We start from the raw sequence: 27,923 nt of genomic DNA, 5'->3' as shown, positions 1-27,923 counted from the left end.
TTAGTTTTTAAACAATTGAGAGTAAACATTCTTCTTAAAGAGAAGACCAGGAGGCATTGATAGCTGCTCGCAGAGAGCACAATAAAAAGATGAGCTGGCACAAACTCCCACACCACAGAACAGAGATCTTCCTACGAACAAAGAAGAGAACAGGTAGCTACAGACTGCATGGAGGAAATGAAGAGAGGCGGAAGATCAGCGTGTGCTCAGATTGTGTCTCTGTGAAATACGAGGAATGTAACTCGGAGTTCCATGACTTTAGACAAATCCACGTAAATAGGGCACGTTCTGACACAATGGAGGTGGTATGTAGTATGGCAATTAGAAATAAGAAAGGAAAAGAGAGATCTTTTGAAGAGGTCCGGGGGGACTAATAAGATATGTCTATATTTCTCTCTTTCTCTCTTTCTTTTTTCTTGTGATGGAGTCTTGCTCTGTTGCTCAGGCTGGAGTGCAATGGCATGTTCTCGGCTCACTGCAACCTCCACCTCCTAGGTTCAAGCAAGTCTCGTGCCTCAGCCTCCCGAGTAGCTGGGATTACAGGTGTGTGCCACCACGCCTGGCTAATACTTGTATTTTTAGTAGAGACTAGGTTTCACCATGTTGGCCAGGCTGGTCTTGAATTCCTGACTTCAAGTGATCTGCCTGCCTCAGCCTCTTTAAGTGCTTCTTTTCTTTTCTTTCTTTCTTTCTCTTTTTCTTTTTTTTTTTTTGAGATGGAGTTTTGTTCTTGTTGCCCAGGCTGGAGTGCAATGGCATGATCTCGGCTCACCGCAACCTCCACCTTCTGGTTCAAGCAATTCTCCTGCCTCAGCCTCCCAAGTAGTGGGATTACAGGCATGTGCCACCACACCCGGCTAATTTTGTATTTTTAGTAGAGACAGGGTTTCTCCATGTTGGTCAGGCTGGTCTTGAACTCCCGACTTCAGATGATCCTCCCGCCTTGGCCTCCCAAAGTGCTGGGATTACAGGCATGAGCCACTGTGTGCGGCCTCTTTCCTTTTTTTTTTTTTTTTTTTTTAAGAGACAGGGTCTTTCTATGTTGCCCAGGCTGGATTCAAACTCCTAGGTTCATGTGATCCTTCTGCCTTAGCCTCCTGAGTAGCTGGGACTGCAGGCATGGGTCACCACAGCCAGCTAAATGATATTTTAAAAAACAACATTATCACGCTGTAACAGGAGAAATAAAGAGAGGCATTAGCAAATTGAGATAAAAACTTGCCGTGGACTGAATGTTTGTGTCCCATCTCCCCCACCAATTCACCTGGTGAAGCCTAAATACCCAGTGTGATGGTATTTGGAAGTGGGGCCTTTGCGAAGTGATTAGGTCAAGAGGGCGGAGCCCTTATGATGGGATTACTGCCCTCACAAGAAGAGGCTGGAGGCCGGGTGTGGTGGCTCAGGCCTGTAATCCCAGCACTTCGGGAGGCCAAGGTAGGCAGATCACTTGAGGTCAGGAGTCTAAAACCAGTCTGGCCAACATGATGAGACCCCATCTCTAATAAAAATACAAAAATTAGTCAGGCGTGGTGGCAGGCACCTGTAGTGCCAGCTACTCAGGAGACTGAGGCAGGAGAATCACTTGAACCCAGGAGGCAGAGGTTGCAGTGAGCCGAGATCACGCCACTGCACTCCAGCCTGGGTGACAGAGCAAGACTCCATCTCAAACAAACAAAAAAAAAAGGAAAAAGGAAGAGGCTGGAGAGCACTTGCCCTTTCTCTTTGCTCTCTGCCCTGTGAGGACACAATGAGAAGGTGCCATCTGTAAACCAGGAAGCACATCCTCTCCAGACACCAGGCCTGCTGGCTCCCTGATCAGGGACTTCCCGGCTTTCAGAACTGTGAGAAACAAGTTTCTGTTGTTTAAGCCACCCAGTCTACAGTATTTCATTATAACAGCCCGAGCTGACTAAGACAAACTTGCCTTCGACCACAGAAAGTGAAAGAAAATAAAACCCACTCTAAGTTAACAGGCAGATAAAAAACAACACCACTTTATGTACAACAGGATACTTTAACAGAAGTTGGTAAAATTATATTAGCAGTCATTTAGAGAAAAGAGGCAGTATTTATATGCCTTAAATATTTCATAATAAAGCAGTTGAAGTTAATTTTAAGTCTAATTTTAAGCTAGAATTAGATATAAAGAAACAAATAAAGGCAATTCTATCAAAAGGCTATTCGTTGGGAGGTTCAGGCAATAGTAAAAAAGCTTCCAAACATAATAAAATATATAATAAGGTGACCATCATTCAAACTTTAAGATTCTTGGATTGAAAATGGAAAAAATTTGGCCAAAGGGATGGAATAGAGTCCAAGCGAGCCTCACACTCATTTAAAATACACTATTTAATCCACGATATTGAAAGAAAAAAGGGGGGAAATAAGTGCTGTTAAAATACATAGCAATATGCTGTCTCTTTTCTGCCACCATGAAGAAGGTCTTTACTTCCCCTTTGCCTTCCATCATGATGGTGTTTCCCGAGGCCTCCCTCGCCATGTGGAACTGGTGTTTTGAAGCCTGTGGACCTTAATCCTGTCATCAAACTTTTTGAAGAGACTACTAAAGATGGCTTAGAAGAAAAACAACTTAAATCTGTCAAGAAACTGGTACAGTGTTATCAGAATGAACTTCCCTTAAGGGATTTAGTACAGACATTTAAAATTCTGAATGTGCGTGCAGTCAAAATCGAAAACCAGCCGCATTTTGTAGAATCTGCATATGTATCATAAAATAGTGTGGCTTGCCATTTTTGAGAAAGTATCGGATGAAATAACTTATGCTGGACATACTGCTAATTCAGTTGTGCTTCTGGGTGACTTAATGAAAATACCAAGTTCTGAATTGAGGATACAAAACTGTAAGCGTATTGTTGACTTTTATCAGGCACAACCACAAAAGAAGCATATTCCAGGTTACCAGCAAGCGAGTTCATCATACAAGATTCAAATGGCTGAATTTGGAGGACTGGCAAAAACAATGGTCCAGTTAATGACCTTGCTTGAAAATCAACTTGTTGAGAAACTTTGGGTACTTAAAATTCTGCAGCATCTCTCGACTTCTGAAGTTAATTGTACTGTAATGATGAAAGCACAAGCAGCCAATGGAATCTGTGCTCACCTCCGTGACCCAGATTTCTCTGGACAGCTTTTATTTCCTTCATCAGAAACACTTTGGAACTTATCAGAAAACATCTTCAAAAGAAGAAATTGTTCAACAGCTTAGTAACTTGGAATGTTTACTGGCTTTGAAGGAAGTATTTTAAAATCTATTTATGAGAGGTTTTAGTCATTATGACCGTCAGCTTAGAAATGACATATTAGTGATCACTACAGTTATAGCTCAAAATCCTGGAGTGCCAAAGATCGAATGTGGCTTTACCAAGGATTTGATACTGTTTGCAACCTTTAATGAAGTTAAAAGTCAATCCCTTTGGTAAAGGACTTAAATTTTCTAAATCCTATGAAGATTTTGAGTTGAATAAATTACTATCCACTATAATTGCGATCTTATGTAAAGATTTAAATACTATACAGGTAAAGAGTAATCAAGGCAAGAAAATTAACAAAAATTGTATCACTTCGTAGTATAAAAATATACATATGGCAATATGAGTGTTTTAAATTTGAAGAATTATTTTTAACTAAGTAATTAAATTAAAAATTTCTGCATGGAGATGAAAAACACAGCCACATAGCATTTCACACCCACGTAGAATGGCTATAATGAAAAAGACACATGCTGATGAGAATGTAAAGAAACAGGACACCGTATATATTGCCGGTGGGAATGTAAAATGGTCCAGCCACTCTGAAAAACAGTTTGGCAGTTTTGGCAGTTCCTTAGAACAGCAGTCCCCAAACTTTTTGGCCCAGGGACTGGTTTCGTGAGAGATCATTTTTTCCCCGGACAGGGGTTGGGGGTGGGCGATGGATTTGGGATGATTCAAGCTCATTACATTTATCATTAGATTCTCATCAGAAACTCGCAACCTAGATCCCTCGCATGCGCATTTCACAACTGGGTTTGTGCTCCTATGAGAATCTAATGGCACCGCTGATCCGACGGGAGGCTGAGCTCAGGCAGTAATACTCGCCCGCTGGCAGCTCACCGCCTGCTGTGCCGCCCAGTTCCAACAAGCCATGAACCGACACTGATCTGTAGCCCAGGGGTTGGGGACCCCTGCCTTAGAATGTAAAACAATAGAATTACCATCTAATCCAGCAATTCCACGCCTAGGTCTATTCCAAGAGAAATGAAAATATACGTCTACACAAAAACTTGTACATGAATGTTCATACCAGCATTATCCATAACAGTCAAAAAGTGAAATCAACCCAAATACCGAAAAGCTCATGAATGGAGAAACAAACTTTGATATATCTATACCATGGAATATTATTCAACATAAAAGGGAACCAAGTTTATGCCATGTGAAAAAAGATCACTAAAGATCACATGTTCTGTGATTCTATTTATGTAAAATGTCCAGAAAAGGCAAATCTATTGAAACAGCAAGTAGATTAGTGGTTGCCTGGGCCTGGGGGCAGAAATAGGAATGATTCTAAATGGGTATGAGGAATATTATGGCAGTAAGGAAAGTGTCCCAAAACCAGATTGTGGTGATGGTCACATAACTCAGTAAATTTACTAGAAATCACTGAATTGTACACTTAAAATGGATAGATTTTAAGGTATGTAAATTACACCTCAATGAAGTTGTTAAAAATAATGCAGTAGAAATTAACATATTATAATAATGTATTCTTTATTTCCTTTTTTTTCTGTATAGTAAAAATGGCAACAAACAAAACGAAAGCAACAAACTGGGAAGTGTTTGTGCCACCTATGATGGTAGTCTAATTTTCTTTTCTTCTCTTTTTTTTTTTGACACAGGGTCTTGCTCTGTCACCCAGGCTGGAGTGCAGTAGTACAATCAAAGCTCATGCAGCCTCCTACTCCTGAGTTAAAGTGATTCCCCTGCCTCACCCTCCTGAGTAGCTGAGACAACAGGCACACTCCACCATGCCAGGCTAATTTTTATTTTTTTTTGTAGAGACATGGTTTCCCTGTGTTGCCCAGGCTGGTCTTGAACTCCTGGACTCAAGTGATTCTCCCCTCATCGGCCTCCCTAAGTGCTGGGATTACAGGCGTGAGCCTCTGAACCTGAGTCTAAATTCAATTTTTTTTTTTGAGATGGAGTCTCCCTCTGTTGCCCAGGCTTAAGTGCAGTGGCACGATCTCAGCTCACTGCAACCTCTGCCTCCTGGGTTCAAGCAATTCTCCTGTCAGCCTCCGGAGAAGCTGGGATTATAGGCACCCACCACTATGCCCGGCTAATTTTTGTACTTTTAGTAGAGACGGGGTTTCACCATATTGGTCAGGTTGGTCTCAAACTCCTGACCTCAGGTGATCCACCTGCCTCAGCCTCCCAAAGTGTTGGGGTTACAGGCATGAGCCACCGCACACGGCCCATAAATTCAAATTTTAAAAAGCTGTGGCATGTGTATATTTTAAATGTGTGTGTATTTGCATACATAGAGACCAACTCTGGGAAGCTACAGGGAAACTGATGACAGGGTTGTGTCTGAGGAGGGGTCTGGGGATGCCGGGACAGGAGAGCCTTTTCCACTGTGGACCCTTTTCAGGGCCCTTTGAACCATTCAGACTTTTTAAGGTGCACATTTCGATTTTTTTCTAAAAAAAAAGCCACAAGAACATTTACATTAAAAACTAGAATAGATATTTCCCCAATATGTAAGGAAGAGAAATACAAGATGATGAGTAAATAAGAAATTATCAGTGATAGCTCACAAAAAAATGAAACTTCCCTAAATAATGTGAAATAAAAGAGAAATAGGAAGGCAATAGGTAGGGAAAAATATCTGCACTAAGTATGATGGGTGGAGGATGAATATTACAATTAAAAAGCAGCCAGGTGTGGTGGCTCACGCCTGTAATCCCAACACTTTGGGAGGCCAAGGTGGGAGGATAGCTTGAGCTCAGGAGTTGGAGACCAGCTTGGGCTACATTGCACAACTCAGTCTCTACAAAAAATGAAAGATGAGCTGGGAGTGGTGGTGTGTGCCTGTAATCCCAGCTAATCCGGAGGCTGTGGCAGAGGATTGCTTTAGCCCAGGAGTTTGAGGCTGCAGTGAGCTATGATCTCGCCACTCCACTCCAGCCTGGGCAACAGAGTGAGACCCCATGTCAAAAAAAAAATTAAAAAGTAATTCATATCTACTGAGAAAATATTTCATTTTACTTTTGAGTTTAACATTTATGCATGTGTCATAAGGGCACTACATTTCTACTGGAAAAGCAGTTGACAAAGTTGAACAGACAATATAACGAATATTTGCTACTTGCCAAGTGAGTACCTTTCAGCATTATTTAATTCTCCCAACTCCACCTGGATGCCTCATGTGCGTTTCAAAATTTCCAAGTCCGAAACTGAGCTCCTGATCTCTCCTCCTAAACTGCTCCCCAGATCACCTTCCCCACTTCAGTTAGGGGCAGCTTCATGCTTCCTTGAGCTCAAGCCCAAAGGTGGCTTCATTTTCCAAGTGCATTCCTCTTGGAGAATCAAGAAGAATCTTGCTTCCTCTACTGCTATGGCCTAGCCTGGACACCATCATTTCTCACAGGGCTTCCTGCACCAGCCTCCTCCCTGGTCTTGGCCCACCCATCCCCCAATAACCTACTCCACGCAGGAGTCAGCTGTTAAGACAGAGCCTGCATCAGGTCCCACGCCCCGTAGAGCCTTCTCATCTCACCCAGAATGAAAGCCAACTTCCTGCCCAGCACTACCAAGATGTTTGAACAGTTTTTTTAAGAAATCAAACTTGAGGCCGGGCGCGGTGGCTCACGCCTGTAATCCCAGCACTTTGGGAGGCCGAGGTGGGCAGATCACGAGGTCAGGAGATCAAGACCGTCCTGGCCAACATGGTGAAACCCTGTCTCTACTAAAAATACAAAAAATTAGCCGGGCGTAGTGGCGGGCGCCTGTAGTCCCATCTACTCGGGAGGCTGAGGCAGGAGAATGGCGTGAACCCGGGAGGCGGAGCTTGCAGTGAGCCAAGATCAAGCCACTGCACTCCAGCCTGGGTGACAGAGCGAGACGCTGTCTCAAAAAAAAAAAATCAAACTCGATCACTTTAAATTTATCCTCATTGTGTTGATTGGTTATCTTTGGCTTTTTTTTTTTTTTAATGAACATTTGGCAATTTATAGTTTTGAGAAAGTTGCTCATTTTGTCAAGATGTTCAAACATAGTATAGCTCACAGTTGTGAATAATATTTTCTTGTTTTCTTTTTTTTTTTTTTAGAGGGAGTCTCGCTCTTTTCCCCCGGCTGGGGGTGCGGGGGGGTTCTCAGCTCACTGCAACCTCCACCTCCCAGGTTCATGCCATTCTCTTGCCTCAGCCTCCTGAGTAGCTGGGACCACAGGCGCACACCACCATGCCCAGCTAATATTTTGTATTTTTAGTAGAGACGGGGTTTCACCATGTCAGCCAGGATGGTCTCGATCTCCTAACCTAGTGATCCGCCCAGGTCGGCTTCCCAACGTGCTGGGATTAGAGGCATGAGCCACTGCGCCCAGCTTTTTTTTTTTTTTTTTGAGACGGAATCTCTCTGCCACCCAGGCTGGAGTGCAATGGCAAGGTCTTGGCTCACTGCAACCTCCACCTCCCGGATTCAAGTGATTCTCCTGCTTCGGCCTCCCAAGTAGCTGGGACTACAGGCTCATGCCACCACAGCCAGCTAATTTTTGTATTTTTAGTAGAGACAGGATTTCACCATGTTGGCCAGGCTGGTCTCAGACTCCTGACCTCATGATCCACCCACCTCGGCCTCCCAAAGTGCTGGGATTACAGGCGTGAGCCACCGTGCCCAGCCTATTTTCGTATAATTTTAAATCTCCTCATGGCTTCACATTTAATTTAGTTTACTTTGTCTTTTTCTTCTTTTTAGATTCACCAGCAGTTGGTAACTCTTACGTTTGAAAAACAAATTTTTGTTTTCATTTATCAATTTTGCTGGAATGGTCCCTTTTCTAGTTCTGTAATTTTTGCTTTTATCTTCTTATTTCTTTCCCCTGATTTAGTGAGGCTGTTTGTTATTCTTTTTTTTTTTTTTTTTTTGAGACGGAGTCTTGCTCTGTCCCCCAGGCTGGAGTGCAGTGGCGCGATCTTGGCTCACTGCAAGCTCCGCCTCCCGGGTTCACGCCATTCTCCTGCCTCAGCCTCCCGAGTAGCTGGGACTACAGGCGCCCGCCAACAGGTCCGGCTAATTTTTTGTATTTTTAGTAGAGACGGGGTTTCACCGTGTTAGCCAGGATGGTCTCGATCTCCTGACCTCGTGATCCGCCCGCCTCGGCCTCCCAAAGTGCTGGGATTACAGGCTTGAGCCACCGCGCCCGGCCGGCTGTTTGTTATTCTTTAAAATTATAAACTTTATTGCTTAAGCCGTTGCTAACCTTTTCCTTTTAAAAAATAATAAAACACTTTTGGCCAATTTCGATAAATGTATATCAAATACTTTTGTGCTAAGTAGATTGAAATTATAATTTGAATGGAGTAATTTAATAGAGGGTTGTTTTTAAGGCTTTCTCATTAGTTTTTGTTGTATTACTCTGTACAAAGAATAAGTCCTGTGCAATTTCTGCTTTGAGGAATATGTTGAGATTTTTTTTTGCTTGGTATATAATACATTTTAAAACATTTCACGAACATTTAAAAAGTGTTCTTTTAGAATAAAAATGGATTTCTATTTTACAATTATATAAAAATAAAGTCTAGATGAAACCAAAATTTAAATGTAAGAAGTTAAACCGTGAAAGTACCAGAAGGCTGTATGTTCAATTTATAACAATTCATGAAGTTGTACACTTATATTACATTTTTCTATGTGTTATGTTTCACGACAAAAAAGTTAAGAAAATTTAAGTGCTCAAACAAAACATGGAAAAAAGTATTCTTTTTTTTATTTAAAAAAATTTCTCTTTTAAAAAATAGAGGCAGGGTCTTGCGCTGTTGCCCAGGCTGGCCTTGAACTCCTGGACTCAAATAATCCTTCCACCTCTACCTCCCAAAGTTCTGGGATTACAGGTGTGAGCCACTATGCCTGGCTGAAAAAAGTATTTTACAGAAAATAATTTCAGAGTAGAGAGAGTCTTGCTAAGCATGACGCAAAACTCAGAAATCATGAAAAAAGAAAAAAACAACTGGATGAAAATGATCAGATATAAATTAAAATTTTTGTATTGTCAAAGGATACCACAGATAAAGTCAAAAGCCAGATGACAAATTGGAAAAATATCTGCATCACAGACAAGGTTATAAATGTATACATCATAAACAAAGCTATAAATGTATAAATGTTTTAATAAATCGAGAGTTACTAAAAACCAATACTGAAAAAGCCAGTGACCTCATAGAAAACTAGGCAAAGAACATAAAAGGTTTACAAAAAAGGGAAATATCAATGATATTTAAAAATTTTTTTTTGAGACAGAGTCTCACTCTGTTGCCCAGGCTGGAGTACAGTGGTATGATCTTGGCTCACTGCAATTTCCACCTCCCCAGTTCAAGCAATTCTTCTGCCTCAACCTCCCAAGTAGCTGGGATTACAGGCACGAGCCACCATGCCTGGCTAATTTTTTTTTTGTATTTTTAATAGAGACTGGGTTTCACCATGTTGACCAGGCTGGTCTCGAACTTCTGACCTCAGGTGATCCACCTGCCTCGGCCTCCCAAAGTGCTGGGGTTACAGACATGAGCCACCACCCCTGGTCCCAATGACTTTTAAATATATGAAAAGATGTTCAAGCTCACAGAAGATAGAATAAATATAATACATTAGAACTAAAAAGATATACCATTTTCTAGCTATTAGATTCGCAAGGATATTACTGAGTTGGCAAGGTTGTGAATTAACGGGCACTTTGATGCTTTGCATCATTCCACGTGGACCTGGAATATGTATATTTTAAATGTGTGTGTATTTGCATACATAGAGACCAACTCTGGGAAGCTACACAGGAAACTGACGACAGGCTTGTGTCTGAGGAGGGGTCTGGGGCTGCCGGGAAAGGAGAGCCTTTTCCACTGTGGACCCTTTTTAGGACCCTTTGAAGCAGTCAAACTTTTTAATGTGCATATTTCGATTTTTTCTAAAAAAGCCACAAGAACATTTACATTAAAAACTAGAATAGACATTTCCCCAATATGTAAGGAAGAGACATACAAGATGATGAGTAAATAAGAAATTATCAGTGATAGCTCACAAAAAATGAAACTTCCCTAAATAATGTGAAATAATAATAATAATAATAATAACGTGTCAACAGTTTTGAGACCCTGTCTCAAAAATTGTGTATACAAATACATGAATATTTCTGGAAGAAATTCATCCGTGGACATGTAACAGGATACAACCTTTATCTACCAAAGTGGTAAATGCCATATAATCACACTGAGCAATTCTATACACAGGTATTTAACCTACAGATATCTTCATATTGTGCAAAATAATATGCCCAGGGATATTTAACGTGGCCTTGCTTGTAATAGCAAAAGATTAGAAAAACCTAAATGATCAAAGAGGACATTTTATGATTAAATTACGGCACATCTATACAATGGAATTCTTTGCAGCCATCAAAAAGAAAGAGGCAGCATCCAGCCACTCAGGAGGCTGAGGTGGGAGGATCACTTGAGCCCGGGAGGTTGAGGTAAGCTGAGATAGTGCCACTGCACCCCAGCCTGGGTGACAGAGTGAGACTCTGTCTCAAAAAAAAAAAAAAAAAAAAAAGAAAAGAAAAGAAAGAAAAGAAAGAAAGAATGAGGATGAAGATGAACTGTATGGAATGATATGGAACGGTATCCAAGATACATTGTTTTTTAAAAGAGAGCCGGGGCAAAATAGGATGTAGAATATGCTTCCTTTGTGTAAAGAAAAAATAAATGTAGTGGCTCATGCCTGTAATCCCAGCATTTTGAGGGGCAAAGGCGGGCAGATCACTTGAGGTCAGGAGTTTGAGACGAGCCTGGGTAACATGGCAAAACCCCATCTTGACAAAAAATATAAAAATTAGCCAGGAGTGGTGGTGCACACATGTTGTCCAAGCTACCCAGAAGGTTGAGGTGGGAGGATTGCTTGAGCCTGGGGGTGTCCAGGCTGCAGTGAGCTAAGATTGCATCCCTGCACTCCAGCCTGGGTGACAGAGTGAGACCCTCTCTCAAAAAAAAAAATGTGTATACAAATACATTAATATTCCTGGAAGAAATTCGTAATGGTAATTGTCCCTAGTGAAAGTAATTTTTTTCTTTCTTTTTTTTTTTTTTTTTTAGACAGGGTATTGCTCTGTCACCCAGGCTGGAGTACAGTGGTGTGGTCATGGCTCACCGCAGTCTCCACCTCCTGGGCTCATATGATTCCCCCACCTCAGCTTCCTGAGTAGCTGGGACTACAAGTGCATACCACCATACCTAGCTAATTTTTTGTGTTTTTTGCAGAGATGGGGTTTTGCCATCTTGCCCAAGTGAGACTTCAACTCCTGGGCTCAAGCAATCTGCCCACCTTGGCCTCCCAAAGTGCTGGGATTACAGATGTGAGCCACTGCAGCTGGCCTAGAATGTTATACCATATGCATGTGTTATCTAATGAAAATTAAGTTTTAAAAGTTGAATATATCTATTACTTCAGTTATACGAGTTGTCATTCAAACCTCCCAAGTTCACTTTTTTCTTTCCTTTTTTTTTTTTTTTTTTAATATTAAGACGAGGTCACGCTATGTTGCCCAAGCTAGTCTCAAATTCCTGCACTCAAGTGATCCTCCTGCCTTGGCCTCTCCAAGTGTTGGGATTACAGGTGTGAGCCACTGTGCCTGACCCCAAGTTCATATTGATTTGATCTGAGGTAGCCATCAAAGAATGAGAAAGACATGCTCAGCCACTGTGCTTCAGTTGATTTCTCCATGCATATCTAGTAGTTTTTATATTACATATGAATTATGAGGTTCACGATATTCAAATGCATAAAGTTTTTTACTGTTCTATAGAAAACAAGAAAGAGGAGCTGCTGCAAACGGAACAGAGAAAATGAAACCCGATGAACTTTCAAGCCCTCACATTTGCATTTTGGCACCAGGACCTCTGGCTTTCAGTTCGAAGTGTTACCTCTAAGAATCCCCAATGCACCCCTGAGGCCGAGTAATCAAATGAGGCGCTGACAGAAAGGTGGAGGGAAAATGGCCAGGGTCACACAGTCAGTAAGGGGAATCCAGACACGTGGAGTCGCAGTCCTGGGATCATGTCACCCCATTTCAGACAGAGAGAGGGAAAAGGGCTGGGGTGCACCTGGAAGCTTTATGGGGGCTCTGAGTCTGAGGAGGTGCGAGGGGAGTTTACCCCATCCTGGTTTCAGTGTCCCAGCAGACGCCTCCCTCCAACTGCCCTCGCTGCTGTGCTCTTTGGGAATCCTTCCTGCTATCCTGAAAATGCTATTGACACAGAGCTTAGAGGAGGGAGTGGAGAGATCAAACCCTGTTCTCTCCCCGCAGCCCCCAGGCCTTTGCCTTGGCTGTTCCCTTTGCTCAGAAAGCCATCTCATCTTTAGTCCACACTCATACACACATGCACGTGCACACACATACATGTACCCACATGTGCACATGCACGCATGCCTCTGGCTGGAGTTATCTTTAAAACTCCGCTCTGGTCTGGCCTCATGCCTGTCTGAACCTGCTATCAGCATCCCACAGCCTCCAGGATAAATCACACCATGGAACTGTGACCACCACAAAGCAGCTACATATCAGGTGTCCAGGGAAGGCTCAGGACAAATAAACATTGGCTAATGCCTGTAATCCCAACACTTTTGGAGGCTGAGGCAGGAAGATCGTTTGAGGCCAGGAGTGGGCAGACATTAGTTGCCGAGACGAGCCTGGGCAACACTGTGAGAGCTGGTCTCAATTTAAACAACAAAAAACAAAAACAAAGGATAAATAAACAAATGCCCCTTCACCATACAGTCCCCGGCCCACCTGGGCCTCTCCTGCACCTGCTGACCTGCCAATGAGATGCTGCTCACCACCCCCCGGCATTCTCTTTCACAAGTCCCTGCCTTGCACATCCTGCTTCCCTACCTCACATCCCCTTTCCTCGTTTTCCTACCTTGCAGACTTCTCCTTCCAGACCAGACCTCAGCACGGGGATCCATTCCTCACCCTGTCTCCTTCCTCTGCTATCTCAAGTCTTGCCATTCTCTAGGCCCGTCAGCTTCTCTCAGTGCCTGAATCTTGGTGAGGGCAAATGCCTCCGTACCAGGGCCCTGGATTTGAGTCCCTACTCCACACCAAAGCTGCGTGACCCTGGTAGGTTATGCAGCCTCTTCGTACCTCAGTGTCCTCATCTGTAAAATGAGGATCTTCTAGGTCAGGTCCCTAGAAGCAGAGCCCAAGGGGGTTCCTGTGGCAGTTGTTTATTGAGGGGGTGGTGGAAGAAAGATAGCGTAGCAGAGGCAGCTAAGCAAAGATATGGTTTCAGAAGCCTCGCTTCAGCCTGCCACATGGGAGAGAACTGGAGCGTGATGACAGAAGAGGTCCGTCCTGCGCATGCACAAGGGGTCTGGGTGGTCACACTTCACGTCACCGCACGCCCAGTGGGCGGGGGAGGGAAGCATGACTGCCTAGGCATCTCTGAGCAAGGCAATGCCCACCAGGCAAAGGCAACCCCGGGAGAAGGATGCAGGTGTCACCCACAGTGAATGGGGGCATCCGGGCAGAGATGGAGTTGAGGGAACTCTGACAGTGTCTGCTACGGGCGGTCATCATAATGCCCACCTGGCAAGATGGTTGTGGGATGGGGCATGTGGAATCCCTGACATGGAACCTGACACATGATACAAACTCAATCCAGGCTGGGCACGGTGGCTCACGCCTGTAATCCCAGCACTTTGGAAGGCTGAGGCAGGCAGATCACCTGAGGTCAGGAGTTTGAGACCAGCCTGGCCGACATGATGAAACCTCGTCTCTACTTAAAATAAAAAAAATTAGCCAGGCGTGGTGGCAGGCACCTGTAACCCCAGGCTGAGGTGGGAGTATAGTTTGAACCCGAGAGATGGAGGGGGCAGCGAGCCGAGAACACGCCACTGCACTCCAGTATGGGCGAGAGAGCGAGACTTCATCTCCAAACAAACAAACAAATGACAACAAAAAAACCTCGATCTATGTGGAGAAAAGGGAGCCCACATACACTGGTGGGAATGTAAATTAGTACAGCCACTATGGGACAGTTCGGAGGTGCCTCAAAAAACTAAAAATAGGGCCGGGGACAGTGGCTCACACCTATAATCCCAGCACTTTGGGAGGCCGAGGCGGGCAGATCACGAGATCAAGAGGTTGAGACCATCCTGGCCAACACAGTGAAACCCCGTCTCTACTAAAAATACAAAAATTAGCTGGGCGTAGTGGCGCCCCATGCCTGTAGTCCCAGCTACTTGGGAGGCTGAGGCAGGAGAATCGTTTGAACCCAGGAGGCGGAGGTTGCAGTGAACTGAGATCATGCCACTGTACTCCAGCCTTGAGACAGAGTGAGATTCTGTCTCAAAAACAAACAAACAAACAAACAAACAAACAAAACTAAACTGAAAATAGAGCTACCATATGATCCAGCAATCCCACTGCTAGGTATATACCCAAAAGAAAGGAATCAGTATCTCAAAGAGATATCTGCACTCCTATGTTTATGACAGCACTGTTTACAGTAGCCAAGATTTGGAATTAACCTAAGTGTCCATCAACAGATGAATGAACAAAGAAAATGTGGCAGCTGGGCACGGCAGCTCACACCTGTAATTCCAGCACTGTGGGAGGCTAAGGCAGGTGGATCACCTGAGGTCAGGCATTGGAGACCAGCCTGGCTAACATGGCAAAAAACCCTCCTCTACTAAAAGTACAAAAATTAACAGGGCATGGTGAGGCATGCCTGTAATCCCAGCTACTCGGGAGGCTGAGGCAGGAGAATTGCTCGAACCTGGGAAGCGGAGGTTGCAGTGAGCCAAGATCGTGCCACTGTACTGCAGCCTGGGTGACAGAGCAAGAGTCCATCTCAAAAAAATAAATAAATGAATAAATAAATAAAAGAGCAAAAGAAAAAGAAAATGTGGCACAAATGCAAAATGGAGTACTATTCAGCCATCCAAAAGAATGAGATCCCATCATTTGCAAGGACGTGGATGGCACTGGAAGCCATTATGTTAAGTGAAGTAAGCCACGTACAGAAAGACACACATCACTTGTTCTCACTTATTTGTGGGATCTAAAAATCAAAACAATGTAAGTCATGGAGATAGAGAGTAGAAGGATGGTTACCAGAGGACGGGAAGTGTAGTAGGAGGCCGGGGTGGGGGAGGTGGAGATGGTTAGTGGGTACAAAAAAATAGTTAGAGTGAATAAAACCTAGTATTTGATAGCACAAGAGGGTAACTATAGTCCGTAATAATTTAACTGTACATTTAAAAATAACAAAAAGTATAATTGAATTGTTTGCAACACAAAGGATAAATGCTTGAGGTGATGGAAACCCCATTTACACTGATATGATTACACACTGCACGCCTGTATCAAAACATCTCATGTAACCCATAAATGTACCTACTATGTACCCACAAAAATTAAAAATGAAAAATAAAAAAAAGGTTCAATCCACACAAGCTATGATTACCACTAGTGTGGTTGTCGTTGCTATCGCTTCTTCCGTCTCTCCAGCCCCTGACGCCTGGTGTAAGGAAGGAAGTGAGGGATGCGGAGGGGACAAGAGTGGAGCCACAGACTTCTGGCTGCCGTTCCTTTGCTTTCCATCCTGTTCCTGCCTCTTGAGGATTAGATTAAGGAGGAGGTCCCATTAGGTCTTGGGGTGGAAGGGAAACAGGGCCTCAGTTGTCTCATCTGTGCAGATCAGAAAGGATGCAGTTTTTGGGGTGATAGCCAGGCACCCCAGTCATGACTACAGACATTTGGGCAGAAATACCTCAGAGAAACAGAAAGTGCTGCTGTTGTTGGTTCTTTAGGTCCAGGTGGACAGGTCAGGGCCTGGGGACCCTGGGGAGGACCTGAGGCCACAGAGGCCCTCCAATCCTCCCTGAATCCTACACCAAGCCCTACCAGGGGGACACAGAGAACCCAGCGCCTCTGCCTTCCCCGCTGGGAATGGCTGATGACGTCAGGGCTTCGGAGAACACCCGGGCCGGGATGCACAGGGTGGCAGAGCAGAAAGAGCCCCAGTGATGGGGTCTATGCTGGGTCCATTGTAAAGACGGGGGAACTGAGGCCCTGGGAGGGAAAGGCCTTGCTGGCATTCAAAGCAGAGAAAACAAAACTAAGAGCAGGGCTGGGCCGGGCCACTGGTCTCTTTCTGGGAAGTGTCACCCTCATTTCAGGGGTCCCTTGGGAGGTGCCTTCAGGAAAGGTTAGCGGCCATTTCCTCCCCTGCCCACAAATGCTGGCAGGGGAAGCAAGGGGGATGTCCTTATAGGGCATATCCATTTCTGTGAGTCAGTGATGATGCAGGGGTGACTGTTGCCTTTGAAAACCATCGTCTCTGTTGTCCCTCACAAAGGTAGGGCCCTAAAGGACTTAAAACACACAGTCATGATGCTTTACACATGAGGAAATTGAGGCTCACAGTGGGAAAGGGACCCCCCTAGGTCACCAGCTAGAGTCGAAGAGCCAGGAGTTGAAGAGGTGTCTCCCTGCCTGGCGGCCCTGGGGGTGTTCCTGAGCTGGCACTTAAATTCATGCCAGCACTCCCAGCCTCAGGCCTGAGCCTGGGTGGTCCCTGTCCCCAGTCTAACAAGGCCATCTTCTTCTGGTCATTGGAAACCCAGAAATCTGGGTCCCAGCCCACATCACTAGTCTTTAAACTGCCTCCTCCACCCCAGCCACCTTCCTATGCTAAAGGCTTGAACTTTCCACCAAGAGCCCCCAAGGTTTCCAGATGCACCCTCCTCCAGGACTGGGGTGCCCTATGGCCAGCCTGAGCCTGGCTGAGAGAGCAGGTGGCCAGCTGGTGGCCTTGCTTCTCCCGCTCAGCCCTGGCAGTTTGGGTCTAGCACCCACAGGAAGGGGTTGGTGGCTAGCAAGGCTGCTAGGAAAAGGCTCCCACTTGCATGTCCCGGGCCCCAGAGGCCTCTCCCTGGGGTTTCCAGGCCAGTGGTTCCCATGCTAGTCTGCACAATGGCATCACCTGGGAGGAGGGTCTTTAAAAAATCCCAATGGTCCACACTCCAGACCCATCACAGCACCATCCCAGGAGGTGGAACGCAGGCACTGGCACTTTTGGAAGCTCCCGGGGGGATTCCCCTTGTGCCGATGTCTGGGAACAACTGTTCGAGGCTGTGACACCCAGCTCTCCACTCCCAGTGGGGAGAGACAGGCTGCTCACTACCTCCCACCTGGCGCTCTGCTTCTCCAGCAAACCAGAGCTGAGTGATTCTTGTCCTCTGAGAGCCCCAAAGGCCCTGGGGACAGGAAGGCCACCAAGTTGACCATATTTAGATGGAGTCCTTGAGGATGTCTCCCCATAACCAACACTCAGCTCTATCTCCTTCCCAGGGCAGAGCACCTTCCTCAGACTCGGAGCTGTTTCTTGGCACCTCGTGCCCCAACTCTGTGGCTCTGCCAGGGCTTGGCACGCCCAAGCCAAAGTGAAAATAAAATCGACGTTTGGAAGTCCCCTCCTCAGCTCCAACCTTGCCATGGGGACTGGCAGGAATGTCCCAGAGGAATCTTGCTTTGGTTTGGTAAGTAAGGCAGGGGACAGAGTAAGCTCGAGACATAAAGGAGAGAAGGCCTGGATCCAGGGCTCAGAGGTGCAGGCTGGGAAGTGGTCTGCCCATCCTGTAGGGCAAATCAGCAGTGACTTCTAAATCTTACTGCACTTCTACCCTTTGACCTTACCACTAAACTCAGCAGAAAGCAAAATGGGCAGCCATGAGGCCCAGAATACACAATGTGATGGACTGAATATTTGTGCTCCCCCGAAATTCACATGTTGAAATTCTAACCCCTAATAGGAGGGTATTAGGAGCCGGGGTCTGGGGGAGGTAATTAGGTCAGGAGGGAGGAGTCGTAGTGAATGGGATTGATGCCCTTATAAAAGAGACCCAAGAGAATGCTCTAGCCTGCTTTGCACCATGTGAGGATACAATGAAAAGCCCGCCATCGGCAACCCGGAAAAGGGCTCTCGCCAGAACCCGACCATGCTGGCACTCTGATCTCAGACTTTAGTCTCCAGAACTGTGAGAAATAAATTTCTATTGTTTAGAATCCAGCCAGTCTCAGGCAGCCCCAGTGGGCTAAGACACACAGAGTCTTGGATAAAGAAATTCCAGCAGCGGTCTTTAAACAGCCTAGACAGCCATAATAAAGTTTGGTGTAACCACGCTGTGGGATTATGTACAGGAAAGGGACCTATTTTTTGTTGACATGGCTGTATCTTCAAGATGTATCATAGAATAAACAAGACACATTGTATAATGATATGCACAACATGATATCACTTGTCTCAAGATACACATCAACAAACAGCAATACTGTTTCTTCCCACAGGTCGATAATAGCATGTTTTATAACTTAGAGGCTAAGAGCATGAATTTCGGAGCAAGGCTGCCTAGATTTGGGACTGACCTTTCCACCAATTGCAGGCTGGGTGATGCCAGGCAAGTTACATAGCCTCTCTGGGCCTCAATGTTCTCATCTGTAAAATGGGGATAAGAGCAGCACCTACCTCACAGAGTTATTGTGGGGCTTAAATACGTAAAGCCCTTAAAGCAGTGCTTGGAAGTTAGTAAGCCCTATATAAGAATTATTTTTATTACGTGAAGGTTTAGATAAAGTTCTGGAAACATGTCAAATAGGGGTTACTGCAGGAGAGGGGATGGGCATGGGGCTGGAAGCAGTGAGTAAAATAGATTTCAGCCTTATGTATAAAAAGTTTAACTTTCTGCAAGGAAGACTGATTCGTGTCTTACTTGTGTGGTTTAAAATGAATACATTTTTTAAAAGTGAAAAAAAAAAAAAAAGACATCAGTGACTTCAGGCTGGGCCCTTTGAATTTAGAAGAATTTTGCCTCCAGACTGGATCATCTGAACTGCTCCCTCCCATCCTGGCAGACATTGCCAAACCCATAAAACCAGGGCAGAAGAAAGGTTGGAGGGGCTAGAGGGCTGGAGCCTTGGTTTTGGGTCTCACTGCCCCAACTGACTTAGAGGGTGACATCCGGACAAGTCCTGGCTCCCTTTGGGCCATGGTTTGTGTATATGTCAAGCAGGAGTAATGCTTTGTATGCAGCCCATCTCACAGGGAATTGTGGAGCTGTTAAAAGAGCCTCTGATGCTGGGCATAGTGGCTCACGCCTGTGATCCCAGTACTTTGGGAGGCTGAAGCCGGAGGATCGCTTGAGCTCAGTAGTTTGAGACCAGCCTGGGCAACACAGAGAAACCCCATCTCTACAAAAAGTACAAAAATTAGTCAGGCATGGTGTTGTGTGCCTGTGGTCCTAAGCAACTGGGGGTTGGGGGACAGAGGTGGGAGGATCACTTGAGCCTGGGAGGTTGAGGCTGCAGTAAGCCATGATCATGCGACTGCACTCCAGCCTGGGTGACTGTGAAAGACCCCCATCTCGAAATAAAATAAAATAAAATAATTTTTGAAAAAAGAGCCTCTGGGGTCAGGAGGGCTGGGTTTAAATCCTGATTTCAACATTTTAGTGCTGTGCAACCTTGGACAGTTTTCTTAACCTCTGGGTGCCACTGTTTTCCTCATCTGGGTGGCGATTTTACATTTACTTCACAGGATCACTATGAGGGTTGGAGACATTAATACTACAGCACAAGGAGGGGACATGTCCAGTCTGCAGCCAATGCTCATTGGCTGTTGTGTACTGGCATAGGCTGGCATAGGCTGGGCATCAGGCTGCAGTATTCCACCTGCACCTCCCCATTAGAATCTCAAGCAATATTTCCAGGCACGTTTCTTGCATTTCATAGATGAAGAAACAGGCTCCAAGAAGTCAAGCAACAAAAGGTGGATTTAAAATCTATGCTGGCCGGGCGCAGTGGCTCACACCTGTAATTCCAACACTTTGGGAGGCCGAGACAGGCAGATCACTTGAACCTGGAAGTTCAAGACCAGCCAGGGCAACATGGTGAAAATCTGTCTTTACAAAAAACACAAAAAAATTAGCCTGGCATAGTGGTGTGCACCTATAGTCCCAGCTACTTGGGAGGCTGAGGCAGAAGGATCCCCTGAGCCCAGGAAGTTGAGGCTATAGTGGGCTGTGATCACACTACTGAACTCCAGTGTGGGCAACAGAGTGAGACACTGTCTCAAAAAAAAATAAAAATAAAACAATAAAATCTATGCTGATTCCAGAGTCTATTTCCTAAACAAAATATAATACTGCCTTCAACAAATGGTCGTCTTTTAAAACTAAATTATCATTTTATTATGTCTTTATTATTTTTCCTGTTTACAAACATAACCTGTACTCATTTGGAAAGTTCTAAACATTGTGGAAATATACATTATGGAATTTCCCCCACAATCTCACCCTCTAGGGGTAAGTGTATAATTTCCAAAACTCTTTACTCATGTTTGAAGATTTTTTTTTGCCTTATCTGAAAGCCAGAACACCATTTCCTTAAAGTTTTTCTAGAAACCATGTCACTTTTAACTTTATTTTTTGAAGTACCACTTGCCACAAACTGAAGGTAACATCTAAAAGAAACTCAAGGGTGGGGCATGGAGGCTCACACCTGTAATCCCAGCACTTTGGGAGGCTAAGGCGGGAAAATTGCTTCAGCTCAGGAGTTTGAGATCAGCCTGGGCAACATAATGAGACCTCGTCTCTATCAAAAATAAAAACAAAAAACAATTAGCCAGGTGTGGTGGTGTGCACCTGTAGTCCCATCTACTTGGGAGGCTGAGGCAGGAGGATCGATTGAGCCTGGGAAATAGAGGATGCAGGAAACTATGCACGGAGCTGTGCAAACAGTGCACTCCCGCCCGGGTGACAGAGTGAGATCTTGTCTAGAGAAAAAAGAAAGAAAGAAAGCCAAGGAAACAAAAAACACTGTAGCTGGGTATTGCTGCAGACCCGGGGCTCTGACCGGAGGCCTGGCCTCCGCTTGCTGAAAATATCAAGAGTGTGAGAGGTTTACAGATGCATTAGCACCTGACTGAGGCTTTCTCTTTCACTAGTCTGGAAGAATGAAAAAGAACTGAAAAGGGAACAACTTTGTCACCTTATGATTCAGTGGAATCGGATGCCCTCTCCACACACCTCCTAAAATCCTCTTGTGAACTCCTACGGATAGGTCTTTCTCTGGGAAAACACTGACCTGTCCATTTCAATAAAAGGATTCTGCAGCCCAGAAACACACAGGACACCTTCAAGAACTCAGTGAATAAGACTATTGAGAGACACACAAAACAGCAAGCTATTTCTCTCTTCAAACATGATGCCACGGTAAGATCTGAATGCCTCAAAGCACCAGCTTCCCAAGGCATGCATGCTCCTTCCATTTCACCAGGAGGAACAGAAGGGACCATGCAGTACAAGGGGTTCTTGAGGGTCTGGCGATGGTACAGGATCCATCCCACCCACAAGGGATAGGTGCTAGGGGATTATTGGGAAGCTTCCAGGGGTCAGCAGCCTCTCTACATTGGCACAATCTTTTAGGAGAGAAATTTGACAACATGATTTCAAACATTTAAAAAATAAAAGTTCATATATCCCTTTAGGAGTCCACTTTGACGACTGAGCCTAAGGCAGCAATCCAGAATGTGAGCAAAGCTCTAGCTATGAGGATGTTCACCAGGGCATTGCTTACGCCTGGATGTCAGTGGGAGCAGCCCTTCCTTTCTTGAGACAGAAACAGCCAGCTGGGACACCAACCCACCTGCAATGCCATGACCTATAGGAGGCTATGGCCTCCCTGGGAACTCTGTGATTCCTGGGGAGGAGGTGGGTGGGTGCTCCTCTAGCTGAGGGCTCCTGCTTTAATTCAAGCACTTTGTTGTTTTTTTTGAGACCGAGTCTCCCTCTAACTCAGGCTGGAGAGCATGGCACGATCTCAACTCACTACAACCTCCCCCTCTCAGGTTCAAGCAATTCTCCTGCCTCAGCCTCCAAAGTAGCTGAGATTACAGGCGCGTGCCACCACACCTGGCTATTTTTGTATTTTTAGGAGAGATGGGGCTTCTCCATGTTGGCCAGGCTGGTCTCAAACTGCAGACCTCAAGTGATCTGCCCATCTCAGCCTCCCAAAGTGCTGGAATTACAGGCATGAGCCACGGCGCCCAGCCCAGCCCATTATTAAATTACAAAAAAAAATTGCAAAAATTGCAAAAATGTCATTCATAGTGAGCATTTGGGAGCACAAAAGCAGACTTTAAGCAACATTTTCTCCTCTTCTCCCTCCTCTCCTCTTCTCTGCTTTCTTCTTCTCCCCACTTTTTTGTTTCTTGCCATCCCCTCTGACTGGTTCCCTCTTCCTCCAGACGCCATGGCCCATGGTTCCCTGCCACGCTCCCTTCAAGTTCTCTCTCAAATGTCCCAACATCCCTACAAGAAGGCCATGTCTGCCTCTGTATCCAGCATGCTCCACCCTTGCCTACCTTGCCTTCTTCACTGCAGTCACTTCCACCTGACTTCGTATGACATGTACATCTTTGTTTACTTGTTTGTCTGTTTCTACTGCCTCATCAGCTCCACAAGGCAGGGAGTAGGTTGTGTTCCCGGATGTAGCCCAGTGCCTAGAGCAGGGCCTGGTGTGTGGAAGCTCAGTGGAGAAGCTGAATGCACTCATGATGGCAGGTGTGGAGCCAGAGTCGGTATCTGCGGTGCTGGTACCTGCCTCACACGGAGCAGAGGGCATTCCTGGACTCACCGAAAATGCCCTTTTGCCATCCTACCCCTAAGAAGTTTCTGGGAGTCATCTCCCTATGTGGCTAACCTCCATCTACCTTCTCTCCTTCCTTTCTTCTCCCCTCCCTCCACCCCCTTTTCTTTCAGGAGCAAATACAGCACCTCTGCCCCACACGCATACACCATGCAAAGCACTCTGTTCCCACCCAACATGTCCTGGTCCCTGTTGGCCATTTTGCACACAGGTTCCAGCCACCCCAAATCCTATCGAAGTATTTTCCCAAACATATTTCCTTTCCTTCACCATTATGGTGAGAGCTATTGGAAGAATTAAAATGTCATATCTTGCTTTTTTTGTTTTTTTTTTTTTTACAAAAAACAGGGAAAACATCCCATGTATAATACAAGAAAATGAGACCCAATATAAATATCTAACAATGACAGATATGGTTCAGACATTCTATAAGCAACTATGCCACCATTTTAAATGACGGTATAACCATATAATAGACAAAGAGCAAATTCCCTTAACATGAAAAGTGCTTTTACAACTCAACAGGGAAAAGACCAAAAGCCAATAAAAAAGTGGGCAAAGGATATGAACTGACAGTTTATGGAAAATGAGCTACAGATGACTCTTAAATATTTGAAAAGATGTTCAAACTCATTCATAATAAGAGGCATAAAAAACACACCATTGTTAGCCTCCCAGATTTGCAAATATAGAAATTTGGCCCCTCCCCCCTCCAGCTGGTGGGAGCAAAAATTAGTACAACATTTAAGGGGGGATAATTTGCCATATTTATACAAGTTCAAACTGCATATTCCCCTTGACCTTGCAAATCCACTCCTGGTTTTCTTAAAGATTCACTCCCACGTATGAAAAATGATGCTTGACCAAGGATATTCATTACAGCACTGTTGAAATAGCCAAAGACAGGAAATAACCTAAGTGTTCTACAACAGTTAGATCAATTACAGAGCAGTCGTATGGTGAAATACTATGCATCTGTTAAAAAGAAAGAGGGGGAGGCCAGGCGCAGTGGCTCACGCTTGTAATCCCAGCACTTTGGGAGGCCGAGGCCAGCGGATCACGAGGTCAGGAGATCGAGACCACGGTGAAACCCCGTCTCTACTAAAAATACAAAAAAAAAAAAAAAATTAGCCGGGTGTGGTGGCAGGCGCCTGTAGTCCCAGCTACTTGGAGAGGCTGAGGCAGGAGAATGGCGTGAACCCGGGAGGCGGAGCTTGCAGTGAGCCGAGATCGCGCCACTGCACTCCAGCCTGGGCAACAGAGCAAGACTCCGTCTCAAAAAAAAAAAAGAAAGAGGGAAAGGGCAGATCTTAAAATTTTGATGTAGAAAGATTTCCAAATTGCACTGTTTAAAAAAAAAAAAAAACCCAAGTTAGAGAACACTACATATAGTATACTGCCATTTGTGAGAAGGGAAAAGTACACGTGTGTGTGTCTATGTATGTGTATATGTGTGTGTGTGTATGTACATATATATATGTATATATCCATGTTTGTAAAAACCCACTTAGACTATCTTTGGAAGGAGACACAAGAACCTGATAACATTGGTTGCCTTCGGGGAGGGCAATTGGGTGGCTGGGAGGCAGGAGACGGAGGGAGACTTATTTTTCATTATATCTTTCCAAAGTTTTACATTTTTAAAAACTATATAAATGTATTAGCTGTGAAAAATTAAAAATTTTAAAACATGATATCGTAAGATTTCATTTTCCTTTACCACATAATTCCATATCATTTATTTTTAAAAGTGAGATACTGTTTTCATGTATAAGTCCATTAAAAATATGAATATACGGGCTGGGCGTGGTGGCTCATGCCTGTAATCCTAGCATTTTGGGAGGCCAAGGCTGGTGGATCACCTGAGGTCAGGAGTTCAAGACCAGCCTGGCCAACATGGTGAAACCCCGTCTCTACTAAAAATACAAAAACTAGCTAGGCATGGTGGCACGTGCGTGTAATTCCAGCTACTCAGGAAGCTGAGGCAGGAGAATCACTTAAACCTGGGAGGTGGAGGTTGCTGTGAGCCAAGATCATATCACTGCATTCCAGCCTGGGCAACAGAGTGATACTCCCTCTCACTAAAAAAAAAATAATAATAATAAATAAATAAAAAAGATCCGGCAAACAAATCTGGCTCACATCCTTAGATTGCCTCCAAAGTTTTTACAGTGTTTGGACTTGCATTAGCTTGCCTGATCCTTAGTTCAATTCTGTATGGAAAACAGAGCAGAGATGCTGGGATGGTGTATTCGTTTCCTACTGTTGTCACAGTACTGCTGTATCTGCTGTCACAAAGTGCCACAAGCTGTGTACATTAAAACAACAGAGATTTCTTCTCTCGCAGTTCTGGAGGTCAGAGTCTGAGATCAAGGTGTGGTCAGGGCCAGCCTCCCTCTGAAGGCTAGAGGAGAGGATCCGTCCTTGCCTCTCCTGGCTCCCACCAGCTGCTGGCAATTCTAGGTGTCCTTTGGCCCCTAGATGCATCACTGCACTCTCTTCCTCCACTGTCCATGACTGTCTGATCCCCGTATGACTCTGTCTTCATGTGCCCATCTCCTCTCTTATAAGGACACTGGTCCTATTGGATTCAAGGCCCATCCTACTCCAGTATGACCTCATCTTCACCAGTTATATCTGCAACAGCCCTATTTCCAAATAAGGCCACGTTAGGAGGCACTGAGGGTTAGGCCTTCAACATATCTTTTGTGGGGAGGCACAATTGAACTCATAACAAATGGGAAAAGTCATGCTAAGAAGTTATGGTTGGGTGTGGCGGCTCACGCCCATAATCTCAACACTTTGGGCGGTTGAGGCAGACTGATCACTTGAGGCCAGGAGTTTGAGACCTCATGTCTATTAAAAAAAAAAAAAAAAAGGAGGCCGGGCAAGGTGGCTCACGCCTGTAATCCCACGGGAGGCCGAGGCGGGTGGATCATCTGAGGTTGGGAGTTTGACGCCAGCCTGGTGAACATAGTGAAACCCCATGTCTACTAAAAATACAAAAATTAGCTGGGTGTAGTGGCGGGCGCCTGTAATCCCATCTACTCGGGAGGCTGAGGCAGGAGAATCGCTTGAACCCAGGAGGTGGAGGTTGCAGTGAGCCAAGATCGCGCCACTGCACTCCAGCCTGAGCAACAGAGTGAGACTTCATCTCAAAAAAGAAAAAGGAATAAAGAACAACAACAGCAAAATAAGTTTTGCTGAATTTTCCTCAGAGGGGAAGAGGAGGCTGACCCGGCCCTGTGGACACCCGGACAGCTCTGTATCTGATCCAGGAATAAAGTTCAGCATATTGTGAAACTCTGCAAGAACTTTCCCCTCTGCTTGTCTGTCTTCTTCAATCCATCTCCCCTCACACTTGTGCAGCACTTTAAGGTTGAGCAAGGCACTGGGCGGGCATGCATCATCTCATTCAATCCACAAAACACACTTTGTAAGATAGATTTGCATATATTCGTTTTACACACGAGAAACCAAAGTTTCGAGAAATTGAATGGTTAGTTCATGGTCATCCAGCAAATACCAGGTGTTGAGAGCCCCAGTCTGTCTGCCGTCCACACCATGTGCAGGTCCACCTGGCACTGTGCTTCTGGAGACAAGGGGGGTGGGCATCATGGATGGCCATTCTGGGCTATGGTTCAGTAAGGTTTGCAGAACGCACGCTGGATGGGAGTCTAGATACATCTGAAAAGCATCAGATACATCTAGATACATCTGAAAAGCCCATGGCTTTTCAAGGTTTATTTCTCCCTTAGAGAAACGGAAAGTGATTTGAAGGGACAGTGAGGCTCCAGGATCTGGCCCCGGGGTACTCTCTGCCTCCTGCTACCCCTGGGTTTTAGAGGCTGGGAACTGCCAGTTTTCAAACTGCTTTTTAGGTCTGCAGAAACTTCAACCTTTTAAAAAAGGAAACATAGAACCCAACTTATAAAATGGACGCAAACGGCACTGAAGGTAGGAGCCTCTTTCGACCTCCCGAATGATCGCCCCAGACAGTTTCAAGTCCTGGCTTTCTGGGTGAGAATAGTGACCGAAAACCACATGGGAATGCAGAAAGCAAGTAACGAAACAACACCCACGTATTCACCTATTACTTATGAGGTTAAATGTTCCTTAGAAATAATCTGGAGATTTGACATTAAGGAATAACTATTAAAATGTTTGTAGTATGCTGGTGGTACTGTGGTTTTGTTTTTAAAACATGCCTTATCTTTTAGTACATTCTGAAATACCTCAGTTGAGATGCTATGCTGTCTGCCATTTGTTTCAAAATAACCAGCGGTGGAGATTGGGCCACCTAGGTGGCCTTGGGGTCGTGACTGTCCAAGCTGAGCGTGGATACGTGGGGCTTCAGTATATGAAAACCCGCAGGTGCAGAAGGCTCAACCTAATTCTATTCCTTCTACTATTGTATATGTTTGGAATTTTCCATAATAAAAAGTTGTTTAGGCTAAAAAGTCTAAATTGCGTATAATTAACAGTGTAACTTCCATAATTGTTTTAAAATCAATGAAAAGTTGCAAAGAAAAAGACAGAGAGAGTGGGTGGCTCCGGTAGGTGACAGGAGCTGCGCAGGGAGGGAAGCACAGCCGCTTACTGTGTCCCCCCATCTAGGCGACCCTCATCTGCCATCCTCTGCGGGCCGGCAACTCTTCCTCCAAACTCCCTGGGCACATGCTCTGCGCGCTGCCGGGCCACTGGCGCCCTGTCCCCTGTCCGCTCACCCGGCTATCCATCGGCCACCCACCCAGCCACCCGCACCTCCCGCTCCATGGCCTCTGACATCCCCTCCACCCCTCTCCGTGCAGAATTCGAACCTCGATCCTCTCCCTTCCGCTCCCTCCAGCCCGGGTCCCGCAGCCCCGCGGCACGCCCGGCACTTACCCTCAGCGCTCCCGGCTCCTCCGCGCTCTGCGCGAAACTGAAAGTAGAAGCCGCCTAGAGCTGCTC

General features: G+C 45.3%; 2 protein-coding genes across 13 annotated transcripts in view; one reads left to right on the top strand and one right to left on the bottom strand.

Moving 5' to 3' along the window:
• Positions 1-27,923, bottom strand: part of NLRC5 (NLR family CARD domain containing 5) — a 96,033-nt gene extending 68,110 nt beyond the window's left edge. For 11 of the 12 annotated variants that reach the window (XM_058441006.1, XM_058441009.1, XM_058441012.1 and 8 more), the window contains exon 1: positions 27,858-27,923. The gene's annotated coding sequence lies outside the window, so the exon portion shown is untranslated. Of the gene's footprint in view, positions 1-13,179; positions 13,394-27,857 lie in introns of those variants that run through there. The other variant, XM_058441007.1, reaches the window with a different exon arrangement.
• LOC116470598 (cilia- and flagella-associated protein 69) lies at positions 297-27,915 on the top strand. Its single transcript, XM_058440379.1, is given in 5 exon segments — positions 297-305; positions 2,521-2,730; positions 2,732-3,074; positions 13,260-13,379; positions 27,782-27,915. Coding segments are annotated over 5 exon segments (816 nt in total).

Source organism: Hylobates moloch, unplaced genomic scaffold (genome assembly GCF_009828535.3).
Source record: "Hylobates moloch isolate HMO894 unplaced genomic scaffold, HMol_V3 SCAFFOLD_6, whole genome shotgun sequence".
Classification (NCBI taxonomy): Eukaryota; Metazoa; Chordata; class Mammalia; order Primates; family Hylobatidae; genus Hylobates; species Hylobates moloch.
This window is presented reverse-complemented; position numbering and strand designations above follow the sequence as displayed.